Genomic DNA, 17,110 nt, shown 5'->3' with positions numbered 1-17,110 from the left:
CAACGGAGATTAAATAAATATGCAAACGTTTTTAATTAGGACGTAGTTAATTGCAAATCTTCTTGGTCACGTGTAGGCCTCGAAGTATTGAGGCTTTGTTCGATGTTTGTGATATAACTTGAAAAGTGTTTGTAGCATTTGTCGGTCTTATTGGATCCAAGACTCGAATCTATCCAGAAATACATGAAGTCAGCGTCGGAACGGTACTTCGATAAGGCGATGCGTCATGATAATCGCCTTATCGTTGCCGCCGCTGACTACTCCCCGAATCCTGATCACGCAGGAGCCAGTCACCGTCGACGCCCTAGACACGTCCTTACGGATCCATCAGATTTAATAACCTTTGCATTAGACGCCTTCAGCTCTAACACTAGGAGCAGGCTTAGGGACCTCGGTAACCGTACTCGTCGAACTCGACAAAGAGTTCGCGGTGCAACCTAACCCATGAATCAGCTCGCTGAGTTTCTCGCCGGATCTTCTCAGCGGGTCGCGATTCCGATCCGGTAGTAGATTCATTCGTGAAGCAGCTACTCTTGAGCTGTTAGGTCTCCTTTGGAGGCGCTCGGGTAGCTGTTAGCAAATCCCACCCCTCCTGGCTGAGCCTTTGCTTGCCCACCTGTCCTGGTGAAACTGGCAAGGACTCCGGGCCACCAGTAATCATTCAATCATAAAAAAAAAAAAAATTGATCCAAGACAGACGATCTTATCGAGGGATGAAAGACTGTTCGGTTTAAGCGAAATTTTTGAAACTTTACCGGAGAGCGATCTAAAGTTTAAATTTCGAAAAAAAAAATTATCAATTCTTCAGCTATTAAGAATGGTGTAAACTTAATTGAAGTTCAATTAAAAACATCGAACTGTTGATGCTGATAACAAATATAATGGACCTTGAATTACAAAGATAAATGTCGCGTATTAAGCGAAATGTCGCCTAAACCAAATAGCCTGTCATCCCTCGTTATGCTTAGCCTCAATTTTAAGCGACGCTTAATTGCTTGTGCTGATATTGTGCTTGGAGCAAAACTAACTCTGTGCATCGATTTGAGTTGAGTGACTTGTTTAAGGAATCTTTACGATATATTACTAGGACTTGTCCATTTTCGATAAACGCAGGGAAACAGAGGATTTTCATTGGATTACAAGTTTTTTGATGTGAAACATCTATAGCCGCACGTAAAACCGATTTCTGGCGTGGCGACGCATGCCGTGGCGACGCGTTGCCATGCGCAATCGACAGTGCGATTCTCTCCCACTCGATCCGGCGTTAAGCCATCTCTCTTGCTACGCTGAGCTCGGATACCTATAGTGTATACTTCGTAGTGTATACAGTGTTGTTTCAAGTTAAACACATAACCTGTGTTTAACTTGAAAACAAATTATTTTTTCGTAATATTTTATTTTATTATTATGACATATTTAGTTCCTATAACAATCTGTTCTTTTCTGCATATTACTTTTACAAAATAATGTCGATGTTTCACATCTGCCAGGCGTCCCGTGACGGCTCACATTTTGTTTGTTTGTTTGTTCGTTTTTTTCCTACCTAAGCTGATAGCCTTGAGAGGCTATTTCAGCGTAACCTTAACTGGTAGGTGAGCTCACGGGGCTCAAGCCGGAGTGATGCTAACACTGACCCTAGCAAGAGCAGTGCTTCGCAGAATCTACCACCGGACCGGAAACGCGACCCACTGAGAAGATCCGGCGAGAAACTCAGTGGGCTGTATCTATGGGTTAATTCGCTCGTCGAGCCCTTCGCGACGGCTTCGACGAGGATGGTGACCGGTGCTTGTGGTACCGAAAAGCATGTTAATAAATAATAAATAAATAAATATTTACTAACAATCACGCCACGTTAACTGGTCTCGTGGTAAGTTCGTAAAGAACTTGTGTTACAGGTACCAGATAACGGAAATAAATGTAATATTTTTATTATACACATACATATATTAAATACTAGCGACCCGCCCTCGCTTCGCTTCGGAAACATTAAAACACACATGAAACCAAAAAAATAAAAAAATAAAAAATAAATAAAAAAAGTAGCCTCTGTTCATCAGGGACAATGTCGGCTTCTAATGGAAAAAGAATTTTTCAAATCGGTCCAGTAGTTTCGGAGCCTATTCGAAACAAACAAACAAACAAATCTTTCCTCTTTATAATATTAATATTATATAGTATAGATACATCCATAACCCTGGAAAAGACATTTTTATATTTGTCATACAAATGTCCTCCCTTGGCGGGATTCGAACCCGCGACCCCCTTGTGTAGTGACCATGTCACTTACCACTACACCAGACGGCCGTCAAATCGGGAGAATCCGTAATGACGTGTGGTTTTTTTTTTGCCACACGATCGCCGAACCATACTCGGAACCAAACACCAATAGTTCGTTTGCACAGATAAATGATTCGTTCTCGATTTTTTTTTGTTCACGTAATAGATCGTTAAGTTTACGACCGGTGATTGCGTTAATTATACAAAATAAGTTTATTATTTTTATTATTTTTACTTCGGCGTGATTAAAGTATTTGAGTCGACTATTATCAAAGCCGGCAATCTGACTTTTGGACAATGATTGGTAAATCAGAAAAACGAATTACTGACTTTGTATTCCATTGGCAGTCACAAAACTCTTCGGAACGACATCTTAGATAAATAACAGGTTAACTATTAACCTTTATTTAATGCAGGTTTTGAACCGTATTCTTTGAAGGAGACGATTATATTCAAATCAATCTGTATTGAGATATCAATAAAATTTTTTTGTCCAAATGCACAGATTGCCGCCTTTGATAATAGACGACTCATTTATGATTCTATTCAGAGGCCTTTATTTATTGCCACTGACATAAGTACTGTCGCAAAATGAAAATATTTCTTCTCTTTTTTTATGTTTGTCATTCTGAGGTTTCGAATCACTACTGGTGGTAGGACCTCTTGTGAGTCCGCACGGGTAGGCACTACCAGCCTGCCTATTTCTGCCGCAGTAATGCGTTACGGTTTGAAGGGCGGGGCAGCCGTTGTAACTATATTGAGACCTTAGAACTTATATCTCAAGATGGGTGGCGCATTTACGTTGTAGATGTCTATGGGCTCCAGTAACCACTTAACACCAGGTGGGCTGTGAGCTCGTCCGCCCATCTAAGCAATAAAGAAATAATAAATAAAAATCATGCGGTTAAAGTAGGTAAACCATTTACCCTAATTCAAAACTGTAATAAAGTACTGGCTAAAGTTAACGGAGGTGTGTGTCAAGGAAAACTGATCGGCTAGTCAACTGTTTATAGTACCGTTAACCTTATTAATGTATCATCAATATTATTACTATCGTGTCAGCGATCAACCGGTTCTACGTAAGTTTCAGGTACTATTACAAAAACCATGTATATGTTACGGTAAAAGTAAATATTGCGGCAAATGTACACATTTCCCGGTAAATGTGCAAATTTGCCTCCTCGTTTGGCTAATGTGCATTCAACTAACATTTACAATTTCAAAGAAGGTGTGTGCCAAATTCAAAGAATGTGCATTCAACTAACATTTACAATTTCATTTACAATTTAACATTTACAATTTCAAGTACATTAAATTCACTATCACTGGTGGTAGGACCTCTTGTGAGTCCGCACGGGTAGGTACCACCGCCCCGCCTATTTCCGCCGTGAAGCAGTAATGCGTTTCGGTTCGAAGGGTGGGGTAGCCGTTGTAACTATACTGAGACTTTAGAACTTATATCTCGAGGTGGGTGGCGCATTTACGTTGTAGATGTCTATGGGCTCCAGTAACCACTTAACATCAGGTGGGCTGTGAGCTCGTTCATACAAGCAATAAAAAAAAATTCACAGTGACCATGTCGTTTTGGTAAATGTGAGCATGGCATACAAAATATGAAAAAGGCAAGTGGTAGAAATGTGGTGCGTAAAAAACCATTATCGTTATTAAGGCCTTTTGTATTATGTTTATTTAAATAAATATTTTTTTTAATGCAAACAACATTATTAATTTATTTGTATTCCAACTTTTCTTGAAACATGAAGGTAATAGTATAAATTTACCAAAACGTAAAGGCAAGAGTACAACACATTTGCCGGGAAATATACATTATATTCAGTTCACATATACCTAACTTTTTAGCAAATGTGCACATTTACCGGTAAAACTGTACTTTTCCCAAGAGTGTACATTTACCGTAACATATATATACATCTATACTAATATATAAATCTACAGTAGTTTTTACGGATGTTCCGTTATAACTACTGAACCATTTTTTTAAATTTTTTATTGCCGTATAGGCAGACGAGCATACGGCCCACCTGATGGTGAGTGGTTACCGTCGCTCATGGACGTCAGCAATGCCAGGGGCAGAGCCAAGCCGCTGCCTACCGTTTAATACTCTCCACAAGCCTCGTTTGAAGAAGGACATGTCATAGCGCTCGGGAAACACCGTGGAGGGGAGCTCATTCCATAGCCGGATGGTACGTGGCAAAAAAGATCTCTGGAAACGCACTGTGGATGAACGTAGTGGCTCCAGGTAGTATGGATGAACTCTACTCCGGTGGCGGGCGGTGCGATGGTAAAAACGAGATGTCGGTATCATCTCGAACAATTCCCGATGCATCCGATTGACTTGGTATCCATGTAGAAAATACATATACTTAATAGATAGGCTAATATTTATATGAGTGTTGGACTCTCTACACCAGTTGCGGGGGCGTTAATGATGAGAATCTTTGTGGGGGTGAGAAATAATAATGTTAATTTTAAATGCCCAGTGAAGCGGATGGGTACAGCTAGTAATATATAAAATTCAAACAAAAAGCTCTGAAAATGGCCTCCGGCTAATTTTAAGACGTTATGTCATCAGTGCTCCCTCGCTAAGGTCATTGATGTGTGCATCAGACGACTGTTTCTCGGAGTGCAGTGTTTTTTTTTATTGCTTACATGTGTGGACGAGCTCACAGCCCACCTGGTGTTAAGTGGTTACTGGAGCCCATAGACATCTACGACGTAAATGCGCCATACACCTTGAGATATGAGTTCTAAGATCTCAGTATAGTTACAACGGCTGCCCACCCTTCAAACCGAAACACATTACTGCTTCACGGCAGAAATAGGCAGGGTGGTGGTACCTACCCGCGCGGACTCACAAGAGGTCCTGCCATCAGTGTTCATGTCCGATTAAAATTTCGGAAGTCGCTATACAAATGCCACTAAGATTTTGACCTCATATTTCATGGGGCTAGCACCAGGGCGGCAGTGCTTCTTCTGCTGCAAAAAATCTACATCGACGGGTGAAAAGCTATTTTAAGCTTAAGCGACATATTTTTATCTTTACACGAGAGCCATTTGAAGTTTAAAATTTGGAAAAACATATCATAACAAAAAAACTTCTCCAGTTATTTGAATGGTGTAAACTTAATTGAAGTTCAATTATTTGATCAAATTGTTGATGCTAATCTATACTAATATTATAAAGCTGAAGAGTTTGTTTGAATGCGCTAATTTCAGGAACTACTTACTGGTCCGATTTGAAAAATTCTTTCAGTGTTAGATAGCTCATTTATTGAGGAGGGCTATAGGTTATATAACAACACGGTAAGGCCAATACAAGTAGAGCATCAATAAAGAATGTTTCAAAATAGGGGTTTAAATAGCTCCTTAACATTCTATAATTCAAAAATATTTTCACTTTCTACGTAAATGAAAGGGGGGTAAAATTTAGCGTTATGCCAAAGTAACTATTCCACGCGGACCGACTCGCGGGCAAAAGCTAGTACCTAATAAAACCCAACTTTAAATACAAAGATAGAAATCGCGTACGCAGTAATGCGTTTCGGTTTGAAGGGTGGGGCAGCCGTTGTAACTATACTTGAGACTGTAGAACTTATATCTCAAGGTGGGTGGCGCATTTACGTTGTAGATGTCTATGGGCTCCAGTAACCACTGAACACCGGGTGGGCTGTGAGCTCGTCCACCCATCTAAGCAATAAATAAAAAACTAAGCGAAATGTGGCTTAAACTCAATAGCTTTTCAACCTTCGACATGTACACAACGTTTAAGACTTTCTGGGACTAATATCTTAGATAGGTCTTGAATCACTAAAGCGCCATAAGCAGACTTACTCACTCCACCATGTTCCGATCTCTGGTTTTGTCTGGAAACGCCAGAATTAAAACTTATTAGCAATTAAGCTCTTGAAGAGTAAGCGACGAAGCGATATAATATTTAAACTGTGTGGTGTCGGATCCATCGTAGAAGTATATATGTGTATATAACATGCTGAGTGAGGTACCTCCGTAAATCGCGTGCTTCGAGGCCTTAACCTCAATATGCAAGCGGATATATTTCACTGTTCTCTGAGTTTAAAAAGACAGATACCTGGAGCATTCAGTACAATAAATAGTTTAAGATGGCAATAAGGTAGAGTAGTTTTGGCATTTTCAAAAATCCTCTGAATATGATTTGTGATTAAACACACTTAAATACTATACCGCAATAATTATGTTTGCTAAAATTCTATGCACAGTATATTCGTATTCAGAGATGCAAAACAGGTATTGTATATCTATCTATAGGCGTCGCATCGCGAAAGCATCGGTATCGCAGGATCCGACTGATGCATGACCACGACCACTCTGTCAAGAGTGTACGAATAGGAAGAAGAATATCTATCTAATAGACTGGAATCATTATTGCAAATTAGCTTTGAAAGTGTTGAATGTACAAAAAAGTTGCTTGAATTTACGATTTTTAAATTCAGTTTCAACAGGTTTTTTTAATCGACTTTGCTTCATTAAAACATATTTTGAATGTGATATGTTATGTGAATATTTTTAAATGCCAAAATTAAAACGTCTTTAATATTCACAAGTCCTCATAGCTGATACAAATAGTGGAGAGAGCTCAAATGGATGATAGGTCAGAGAACCTTACCATTCGATAATAATCTGTTAGTCTAGCAATAAGATACGGTCTTGCGACTTAGACCCTAAGTAACTATTTTATGAAATCCATCGTAGAAGTATGCTCATTATTTGTCTATTTCATTTCTGGTAGCAAGACGTTCTTTAACAATGTGTCTTCTTCTGTAATTATGCATCCCAATAGGACTGAACTCGACTATTCTATTGTTATTTCAATGCTACTGAGAATTTTCATGTTTTGTATCTGCTGGTTTTACTTAATATACTTCTTATATGCTGTTCGTTAGTCTCGCTAAAACTCGAGAACGGCTGGACCGATTGGGCTAATTTTATTTGTGGAATTATTTGTGGAAGTCCAGCGAAGATATAAAAGGTAGATAAATGTGAAAATTCTCGGAATTAAATAAAATTAACAATTTTTAGTATTTCCTTTGATGTATCCCCCGTCGGACGGATTCTTTTTGTTTGTTTCAAGTTTATTTTATACAAAAGTTCAGGTCTTTTATTTATCGATTGAGGCAGTACGAAGTCTTCCGGGTCAGCTAGTATATATAAAAATTAATTGCTATTCGTTAGTCTCGCTAAAACTCGAGAACGGCTGTATCGATTTGGCTAATTTTGGTCTTGAATTATTTGCGGAAGCCCAGAGAAGGTTTAAAAGGTATATTTTTGTTTTTCCTTTGATGTGTCCCCCGTCGGACGGATTCTTTTTGTTTCAGTTTATTTTATACAAAAGCTTAGGTCCTTTATTTATCGATTGAGGCACTACGAAGTCTGCCGCGTCAGCTAGTTTATTAATATATTATACTTACTGCTCCCTCAATACAGGGTCCAATCCAACCGTCGGTTCGTCTAAGATTAACAGCTCTGGGTCGTGGACTAAAGCAGCTGCCAACGAGACTCTTCGTTGCTGCCCTCCGGAGCAATTTTTAATGAGTCGATTCCCACTGGGCAGGTCCAGTAACGAGCTGAGGAACTCAAAGCGCTCCGTCATCTTCTTATGCTCCATGCCGTATATGCGACCGAAGTAGTATACAGCATCTCTGACCGTGAACTCTCCAACTAAAGCTATGTCCTGGGGAGATAAATAACCGTACTTTTATCATCTGGGAAGAATTTTGACAAACAACACTGGATAATCGTTTTGTATTTTTAATACGCTTTTATTAGCTTCAGACGTGTGTATGTTTATAACGGAATCTTTGAACATGATTTTGACCCCCTTGAAAGTGTCGGATTAACTCAAAATTTGGTACACTTATTAAGGACCGATGACAGTTCAATAATTAAAAAAATTGAAAAAAAAACTTAGGAAAAATTTAAATTTAATTAAAAAATAAATAATAGTTTAAAAAACTAACAAAATACGCTTTTATAGAAAATCCAACTAAAAAATAGAAAATAAATTTGAATTAAAAATAGTGTAAGAAAAAATGATTTTATTGTAAAAAATCGTGAGGCGTGATTGTTAGTAACTATTTATTTATTAGTTACGGTATCGTATGCACGACTTCTACAATCAAGGAATATTATCGTATCATGAAAATAATTCTGGAGCCGGCATGTGTATCGCGATTCTGCTATTCCTCACGAAAAGAGTTTGGTAGAGTACTTTATATTAAAATATAATAGAGATCTCGACACGTCATTCAACTAGTGATATCGATAGACTTGAGTAACCTATAAATTCGTTCACCCATCAAAGCAACAAAAAATGTACGTAATTATATGAAATTATATTTATACGTCAATTTTATGATTAAAATTTCTTCCCCGAACCTAATCGTTCGATTTAAAATTTAGTATATCTTCCTTTTTACTTTTTAGTAAATTTTATCCTGAATTCATTTTTTTTTATTTCTTTCTTTCGTTATATGCAGCTATCATATTAAAACCTATACTGGTATATACTGGTAGGCAGCGGCTTGGCTCTGCCCCTGGCATTGCTGAAGTCCATGGGCGACGGTAACCACTCACCATCAGGTGGGCCGTATGCTCGTCTGCCTACAAGGGCAATAAAAAAAAAAAAAAAAAAAAAACCGCTGTTAATGGATTGGTAGTTTTTGCATTAGAGTGACACAAGGAATTCTCTACCAAAAATAAAGATGCTAGTGTTTCATTATTCTAAACTAGTAGACCCGGCCAACGTTGTTCCGCCACAGGGTTTGTTTCAAACACATCAACTGGTCAACTTCAAAATTCTACTATAAATAACCATAGAATATATTACGTTTAGCTGTCAGTTGCGTTTTGTTATTACATATCAGTTGCGTTTTGTTATACCACGTTTTATGACACGTCCCAATGGGAACGTGATAAAAAGTATCCTATGTCCTTCTCCTGGTTCTAAGCTACCTCCTCACCAATTTTCAGCCAAATCAGTTCAGCCGTTCTTGAGTTATAAATAGTGTAACTAACACGACTTTCTTTTATATATATTATAGATACCAAATTTAAGACGGTCGATCCGAATCGTTTGGAAACTCTGGGCCCACTGAGTTTCTCGCCGGATCTTCTCAGTGATTCGCGTTTCTGATCGGGTGATAGATTCTGCGAAGCACTGCTCTTGCTAGGGCTAGGGTTAGCAAATTGTCTCAGGTGAACCCGTGAGCTCATCAACCCGTCCGGGCGTAGCTGGAATAGCCTGTTGGGCTACCAACGTATAGGTAGAGGAAAAAAAGGAGCCTTTAGATCTGCGTAGTCTTCAGTTCTCTCTGTATTTTGTACCGTATGTCCCACAGGGCTGTTATACACTGAGGAATTATTTGAGTGGATCCCATTATCTCGTTTTTACCATTACACCGCCCGCCACCGGAGTAGAGTTCATTCATACTACCTAGAACCACTGCGTTCGTCCACAGTGCGTTTCCAGAGATCTTTTTTGCCACGTACCATCCGGCTTTCAAATAAGCTCCCCTCTACGGTGTTTCCCGAACGCTATGACATGTCCTTCTTCAAACAAGGCTTGTGGAGAGCATTAAATGATAGGCAGCGGCTTGCCGAGCATTGGCATTGCCTGTCTGCCTACAAGGATAATAAAAAAGGCCACGGAGCGCGTTTGTCATTTCATAAACTTACGATGACTCTTCTCTATAAATAAAAATGAATGTTTTGTATCTTCTATGCATTTAAGGTGACGCGTGAGCTATTTAAAAAAATATATTTTTTTCACTCAATCAGCGACAATCACATTGGGACGTGACCGGTTCTTCCTAACCAACAAAAAAGGTCATAATGAAACACAGATGTAATTAATATTAGACTCTTTGTCTTTTGCTTACGACAGGCCATTCTTTAAATCGGTATATCTATACTAATATTACAAAGAGGAAAGATTTGTTTGTTTGTTTGTATTGAATAAGCTCCGAAACTACTGAACCGATTTGAAAAATTCTTTCACTGTTTGGAAGCTACATTATACCCGAGTGATATAGGATATAATCTTTTTTGAAAAAAATTAGGAATCTTTACTAAAACTCCAATAATGTAACCCAAGGTGTAAAAAAATTACCTAAAATATTCTTTACATCGCGTGCCCTGCGAGAACTATGATAGAATAAAATAATGTACTACGACTTTGTAGAACACATTATTATTTACAAAAAGTGTCGTGACAGCGTATGTCTAACTATTATAGTTGTGCCTCAATAAGTGTTCTTTTATGTAAAAAAATAAAATAAAGTCAAATATCGTTGAAATTTTTGTTAAAAACCCGAGCGGAGCCGGAGCGGGCCGCTAGTATCGATATAAACAGGTTATATTTTTACATTTATTCGTTTTGTACGTTCATATATCGATACACGAAAATGTATATTTTACGTTGACCGGTTTATTGAGTAGATTCATTCTAGATTATTTTAATTGTTTATATTAATTTAACATATTTGGATATGACATGACTTTGCACGTAGTTATAATATTTTAACACATTAATATTTTAACGGATACATGATTACATGGATGGAGTCATTATGGTAAGTAAATAGCTTATGATTGAAACAAGTTATGGGACATTAAAAAATTCCTTATGATTTTTCTAAGTACATAGAATCACTCAAAATTCACTGTCGCAACGTAATAAGTAATACTTGTCATCTTTGAGATGCCGGCGTTGATTAATTTGAACTAACAAAAATTACATCGAATTTAAGGCAATAATAATATTATATATAGAATATAGTACCAATTTTGATGTTTGAAAATAATTTGAGTCTTTGATAATAACTAGTGGCCCCGCAGTAGTCGAGATTCGAATATACTTAATTGAAATTATAAGTTTAAACATTATTATGATTCTATTGTCAAACACTATTATATTTCGATAATATAGTCACAGTATTGGCCAAAACTGCACTATATATCAATGATATTAAAGACAAACAATATTAATCTATTTTCAATTCGACCACAGACTTTAAACAATAACAAAAGTTTCCCAATTGACAGTAAACAAAGAGTATATTTTTATGTATGTGTTGTGTCAAATACATGGTAGTGTGTGTAATGTTTTCTTTATCGATCGATAAAGTATCTTTTATGCATTATTTAAAAAAAAAATTAGCACTGTGCACTCCTTCTCTATATTCTCTATAAGTGTGAGAAATTTCACACTCCTCCGTCCGTGCAATTTTCGTAAAAAGGGGTACAAAGTTTTTGCTTCACGTATTAATATTTTTAATGTATAACTCCTAATTTAACAGTGTTTACAAATATATAGTCGTAGGACCACGTGCCTGTTGTCATGACAACAAATTTACTGTACTTATAATTATATAGATATAGGCTATGGTTTATTTCTCAAGAGCACAGGTCTTCCATGTTCACGCGACATAAAGTGTGGTAAAAAGAATGAATATTAAATTATTATCTTATAATGTTAACAGTACATTTTACTTGATTTGGTTCTGGATGTACCTACATATGTGAGGTATAAAAAAAAATAAGTTTGTTACCTGCGGCATATATCCCACTCTGGGGCCAGGCACACCGCTGCCCTTCTCTCCTGGCTTCCCACCAAGCACCCAGACATTGCCACTATCAAGGCTCCGTCTTCCGACTATGCAGGAGAGCAACGTCGTTTTCCCACAGCCCGACGGACCAAGCAGCCCATATCTATAAAGAGAACAAGGTTCAATTTGCAATGATAAAGTACAGGAATGCTCACTGAAGAATGTTCCTCCTACAGCTTGAATGTTTTCTTTTTCGTGGTAATTATACTCACTAAGACTTTGCTTTTTGTTTTGGTTCAAAAATATATACAAATATGTTTAGCCGGCTAATTTCAAATTGTATCTTTTTATTGCTTAGATAACCTCACCTGGTATTAAATGGTTACCTCAACCCTTAAACAATAACAATGTGTTTCGGTTTGAAGGGCGGGGCAGCCGTCGTAACTATACTTGAGACCTTAGAACTTATATCTCAGGGTGGGTGGCGTATTTGCGTTGTAAATGTCTATGGGCTTCGGTAACCACTTAACACCATATGGGCTGTGAGCTCGTCCACCCATCTAAGCAATAAAAAAAAACAATAACATCGTAAATGAAGCCACCCATGTTGAAATGTGCTCCAAGTGTCTTACAGTACAACGGCTGTCCCACCCTTCAAATTGAAACGTATTACTGCTTCACGAATGAAATAGGCAGGGTGGTAGTACCTACCCGTTCAAACAGACGCCGTACCACCAGTAATTGACCAACGTTTGTATGAACATTCCGGCATTTTTATAGCTCCACACATAAAATAAGCTACAGCTTATATCAACAACTATATCCATACATTTAAACCAACAAATACTAAATTAACGTATTATTTTATTATATGTATACTATCGTTTTAGATTCTTACATTTTTTGCGTTCTCCGTGTTAAAATTAATTCAATTAAATCATATTCCAGTCGCCAATTCCAGTTGATCAACAAAACTTTTTTGAATTTCTAATTAGCGTCGATCTTAAATAGTAAGAACGAATAACAAGTTTTGCTTTTGGTTTAGTTTTATATTTTAAAGCGGCATTGAGAGTACCTGTTTTTATAATTAATTACAATAATTATTAACAAAAACTAGACTAGACAAGAAAGAAGTATAATTAAAAGAATGAATAGTGAAAACATGAAAATTTTGCATTTTAATCGAACAATAAGTACTTGGTATTAATTTAATGAATTTATCGTGTCTTCTTCTTGTATAGTTCTGCTGTTTGTAGTTTTGAGTTTCCGATAGTTTTTTTTTATGATTGAGGGATTACTGGTGGCCCTAAAGCCTTTTCTAGTTTCACAAAGATAGGTGACGAGCAGGGGCTCAGCTAGGAGGTGAGTACCGGATCGGAATCGAGACCCGCTGAGAAGATCCGGCGAGAAACTCAACGGGCTGAGGAGGTTAGGTTGCACGTAGAACGTTCAACGTCTAAAATACACCTAATCTCCTTTGAGAATGGCGTTCGCTTCCCAAGTCAATGTGGGAATAAGTTTTATTTTTTATTTTATTTATTGCCCTTGTAGGCAGACGAGCATGGCAACAAACGGCCCACCTGATCGCCCATGGACTTCAGCAATGCCAGGGGTAGAGCCAAGCCGCTGCCTACCGAGTTTTAGGTTCAGTGTATAAAAGGGAGGATTAATATTTATAATTAAGGTGTATAAAATACTGTGGGTACTAGTACGATGATGAATGAGCTAATGGTCGTCAGTGTTATGCGTACTTTATATTCTAGTCAATAACCATAGACTACCTTTTGACGCTGACTATGTCTATAGTGTATTATTACGTCTTGCAGTAATCGTCTTAAATATGTTTGACTTGGCTGTATGTATGTATGTGTGCTTTAAGTAGTTAAAATGCAACATCATACTTGGACCGTTTGAGTCAGCACGGGTAGCTACCACCATCCTGCCTGTTTCTGCCGTGAAGCAGTAATGCGTTTCGGTTTGAAGGCTTGGGCGGTTGTTGTACTGCCAAAACTGAGACCTTAGAACTCATGTCTCAAGATGGATAGCGGCATTTACGTTCTAGATGTGTACGCTACGACCAGTGCTGGATTTACACTAGGGGCAGTCAGGGCAAGGGCCCAGGGCGGCAAATTTTTTAGGGCGGCAAAATTTTGAAAGTAAATTTTTTTTTTAGTCTTATCAAGATTGCTCAATATAATTAATGAATTTTATTAATTAATAATTTCTGTTTAATTGATAATTAAACAAATTCATCCATTATTTGTGTATTATAAATTTGGCACTTTTGGTAAAAATTAATAATCAAAATGATTTAAACAATTTATTTCCTTGGACATTTAAAATAATAATCGATTTTTACATTTTCTGGAATTAAAGAAATTTAATTAGGTTTTTTTAATGTAATATAATAAAAAACAAATATTTATCTATGTTTTTGGAATATATTAATGTAACATAATATGATAAAGCTTCTGCAATAAATTAGTTATTTTAATTTTGAAAAATAAAATATATTATGGAGATGGTCTTTGAGACCAGGGGTGGGACGCATGATAAAATACCTCCCGTAGTACTCAACGGAACGCCATTGACAAGAGTTTATAAATTTAAATATCTCGGCCATGTGTTGACCCCTGATCTCAAAGATGATGAAGATATTGAACGAGAGCGGAGAGCGTTGTCGGTTAGAGCAAACATGATAGCTCGCAGGTTTGCACGGTGTTCACTTAAAGTCAAGGTCACCCTCTTTAGGGCCTAGTGTACTAACTTTTACATGTGCAGCTTGTGGGCTGGATATACTCAAAGATCGTACAACGCTCTCCGTGTTCAATACAATAACGCGTTTAGGGTGCTGGTGGTGCTGCCCCGCTTTTGTAGCGCATGTTTAGCCGGCTAATTTCAAATTGTATCTTTTTATTGCTTAAATAACCTCACCTGGTATTAAATGGTTACCTCAACCCTTAAACAATAACAATGCGTTTCGGTTTGAAGGGTGGGGCTGCCGTTGTAACTATACTTGAGACCTTAGAACTTATATCTCAAGATGGGTGGCGCATTTACGTTGTAGATGTCTATGGGCTCCAGTAACTACTTAACACCAGGTGGGCTGCGAGCTCGTCCAATCATCAACTAAAAAAAAAATGCAATAAATAAGAATGTTTCTTACATAGTGCCCTTTTCGACGGTCAAGTCTAGGTCGTTGAGCACGTTCTGTTGTCCATATGACTTGTTGGCACACTCTACGATAACTGCTGCTTCTCGGACCGCCATCTCTGTTCGTTGACTTCGCGAAGACGTTGCCGTAATTTATTGACACATTTTCCACCTGCGAAACAAAAAATATATGTAGGAACGGAATGTATGGTTGAATTACAGATATGGAACACGAATGAGTGATAGAGATAGGAGATGTCGCGTTAGAAGGTAAGAGAGAGACGGATAATTATTGATTGACATATAGTTTGTATGTAATGCAATGTAAAGCCAATCTGATGCATCCATCGTCCCGCTGGTGGTAGGACCTCTTTTGAGTCTTCATTGCTTAGATGGGTGGATGAGCTCACAGCCCACCTGATGTTAAGTGGTTACTGGAGCCCATAGACATCTACAACGTAAATGCGCCACCCACCTTGAGATATAAGTTCTAAGGTCTCAGTATAGTTACAACGGCTGCCCCACCCTTCAAATCGAAACGCACTACTGCTTCACGGCAGAAATAGGCAGGGTGGCGGTACCTACCTACCCGTGCGGACTCACAAGAGGTCCTACCACCAGTAATTTATACCACCAGCAAATTATAATTTTACGGCTTTGATTTTTATCACACGACCTTATTCCTTCACCGTTGAAGTCAATCGTCAACATTTGTTGAGTACGTATTTCATTAGAGAAATTGGTAATTAAATCATCTATACTAATATTATAAAGAGGAAAGATTTGTTTGTTTGTTTGTTTCGAATAGGCTCCGAAACTACTGGACCGATTTGAAAAATTCTTTTTCCATTAGAAGCCGACATTGTCTCTGATGAACATAGGCTACTTTTTTTTCATTTTTTTTTCATTTTATATTTTTGGTTTCATGTGTGTTTTAATGTTTCCGAAGCGAAGCGAGGGCGGGTCGCTAGTTTTAAATAAATTCAGTAAAACAAGATTAAATCAAGATACGCTAGTGACGCAAATTTACTTCGCGGTCTCTGTGACGCACGAAATTTAAATTTGTGGTCATATTTCCCCCGATATTTATTGCTTAAGATATTTACGAAATAAATTTTAAAGATATATTTCGTGCTATTAAAGTTTTCGGAGTTTTTTTACCTTATTTATACCCAGTGAGTGAGTTAATGTTTTGTTGGACCTGCGCATTAAATCGAAACGACATTTGTGGGGGCACAGAGCTGGTTTGCAGTAGTTGTTCACCAATGATAAGTCTGGATTTTACTAACTCATTTTAATTCACAATCACTTACAAATGAGTCGTCTATTATCAAAGGTGGCAATCTGTGCATTTGGACAAAAAAAAATTATTGATATGTCAATACAGATTGATTTGAATATAATCGTCTCCTTCAAAGAATAAGGTTCAAAACCTGCATTAAATAAAGGTTAATAGTTAACCTGTTATTTATCTAAGATGTCGTTTCGAAGAGTTTTGTGACTGCCAATGGAATACAAAGTCAATAATTCGTTTTTCTGATTTACCAATCATTGTCCAAAAGTCAGATTGCCGGCTTTGATAATAGTCGACTCAAATATGTTCTATGCTCTACAAATGTTCTAGATTGTACAAATCTTCAATGCTCTAAATGCGTTATAGCTTACTAAGATGTTCGGCCGTATTACACCGAACAACATTATTATTTATTCTTTATTTGTACACACAGTTAATATAATACAGTAATTGGGATAAGATATAAAAAATGGCGAGCTTAACTCAACAATTGAGTTATCTACCAGCTAACCGACATTCTTATTAGGTAATGTACCAAAACTTGTAGGTGAGGCGAATCATCGGAGGCCACCCATTCTAGGTGGTTGGGCTAATTTGGCACGCGAATCTCACAAACCATAAGTATGACTATGAGTCGTTACAGAACAGAATTTGACAGAGGAAGTCCTTAATAAATAATTTTAGCGTAAGTAATATTATAATAATATTATATAGGCGCTCGCTCCTGACCTTGTCATTTTTCATTATTATTATTATTATTTTAATTGTATTTTTTTACTTGTTT

At 37.4% G+C, this 17,110-nt stretch overlaps 1 protein-coding gene across 1 annotated transcript in view; it reads right to left on the bottom strand.

The window, feature by feature from the left end:
• The window catches only part of LOC101737884 (ABC transporter G family member 20), a 60,331-nt gene that overhangs the window by 18,373 nt on the left and 24,848 nt on the right, over positions 1 to 17,110 (bottom strand). Inside the window, exons 2-4 of the mRNA XM_012696254.4 lie at positions 15,046 to 15,204; positions 11,883 to 12,042; positions 7,743 to 8,005 (exon numbers count right to left, since the gene is read on the bottom strand). Of these exons, the coding sequence (XP_012551708.2) occupies positions 7,743 to 8,005; positions 11,883 to 12,042; positions 15,046 to 15,149 (527 nt within the window). The 5' untranslated portion in view covers positions 15,150 to 15,204. The remainder of the gene's footprint in view (positions 1 to 7,742; positions 8,006 to 11,882; positions 12,043 to 15,045; positions 15,205 to 17,110) is intronic.

The sequence above is a fragment of the Bombyx mori genome, chromosome 26 (genome assembly GCF_030269925.1).
Source record: "Bombyx mori chromosome 26, ASM3026992v2".
Classification (NCBI taxonomy): Eukaryota; Metazoa; Arthropoda; class Insecta; order Lepidoptera; family Bombycidae; genus Bombyx; species Bombyx mori.
Note: the sequence above shows the minus strand (reverse complement) of the source record. Positions and strands in the feature narration are given on the sequence as shown.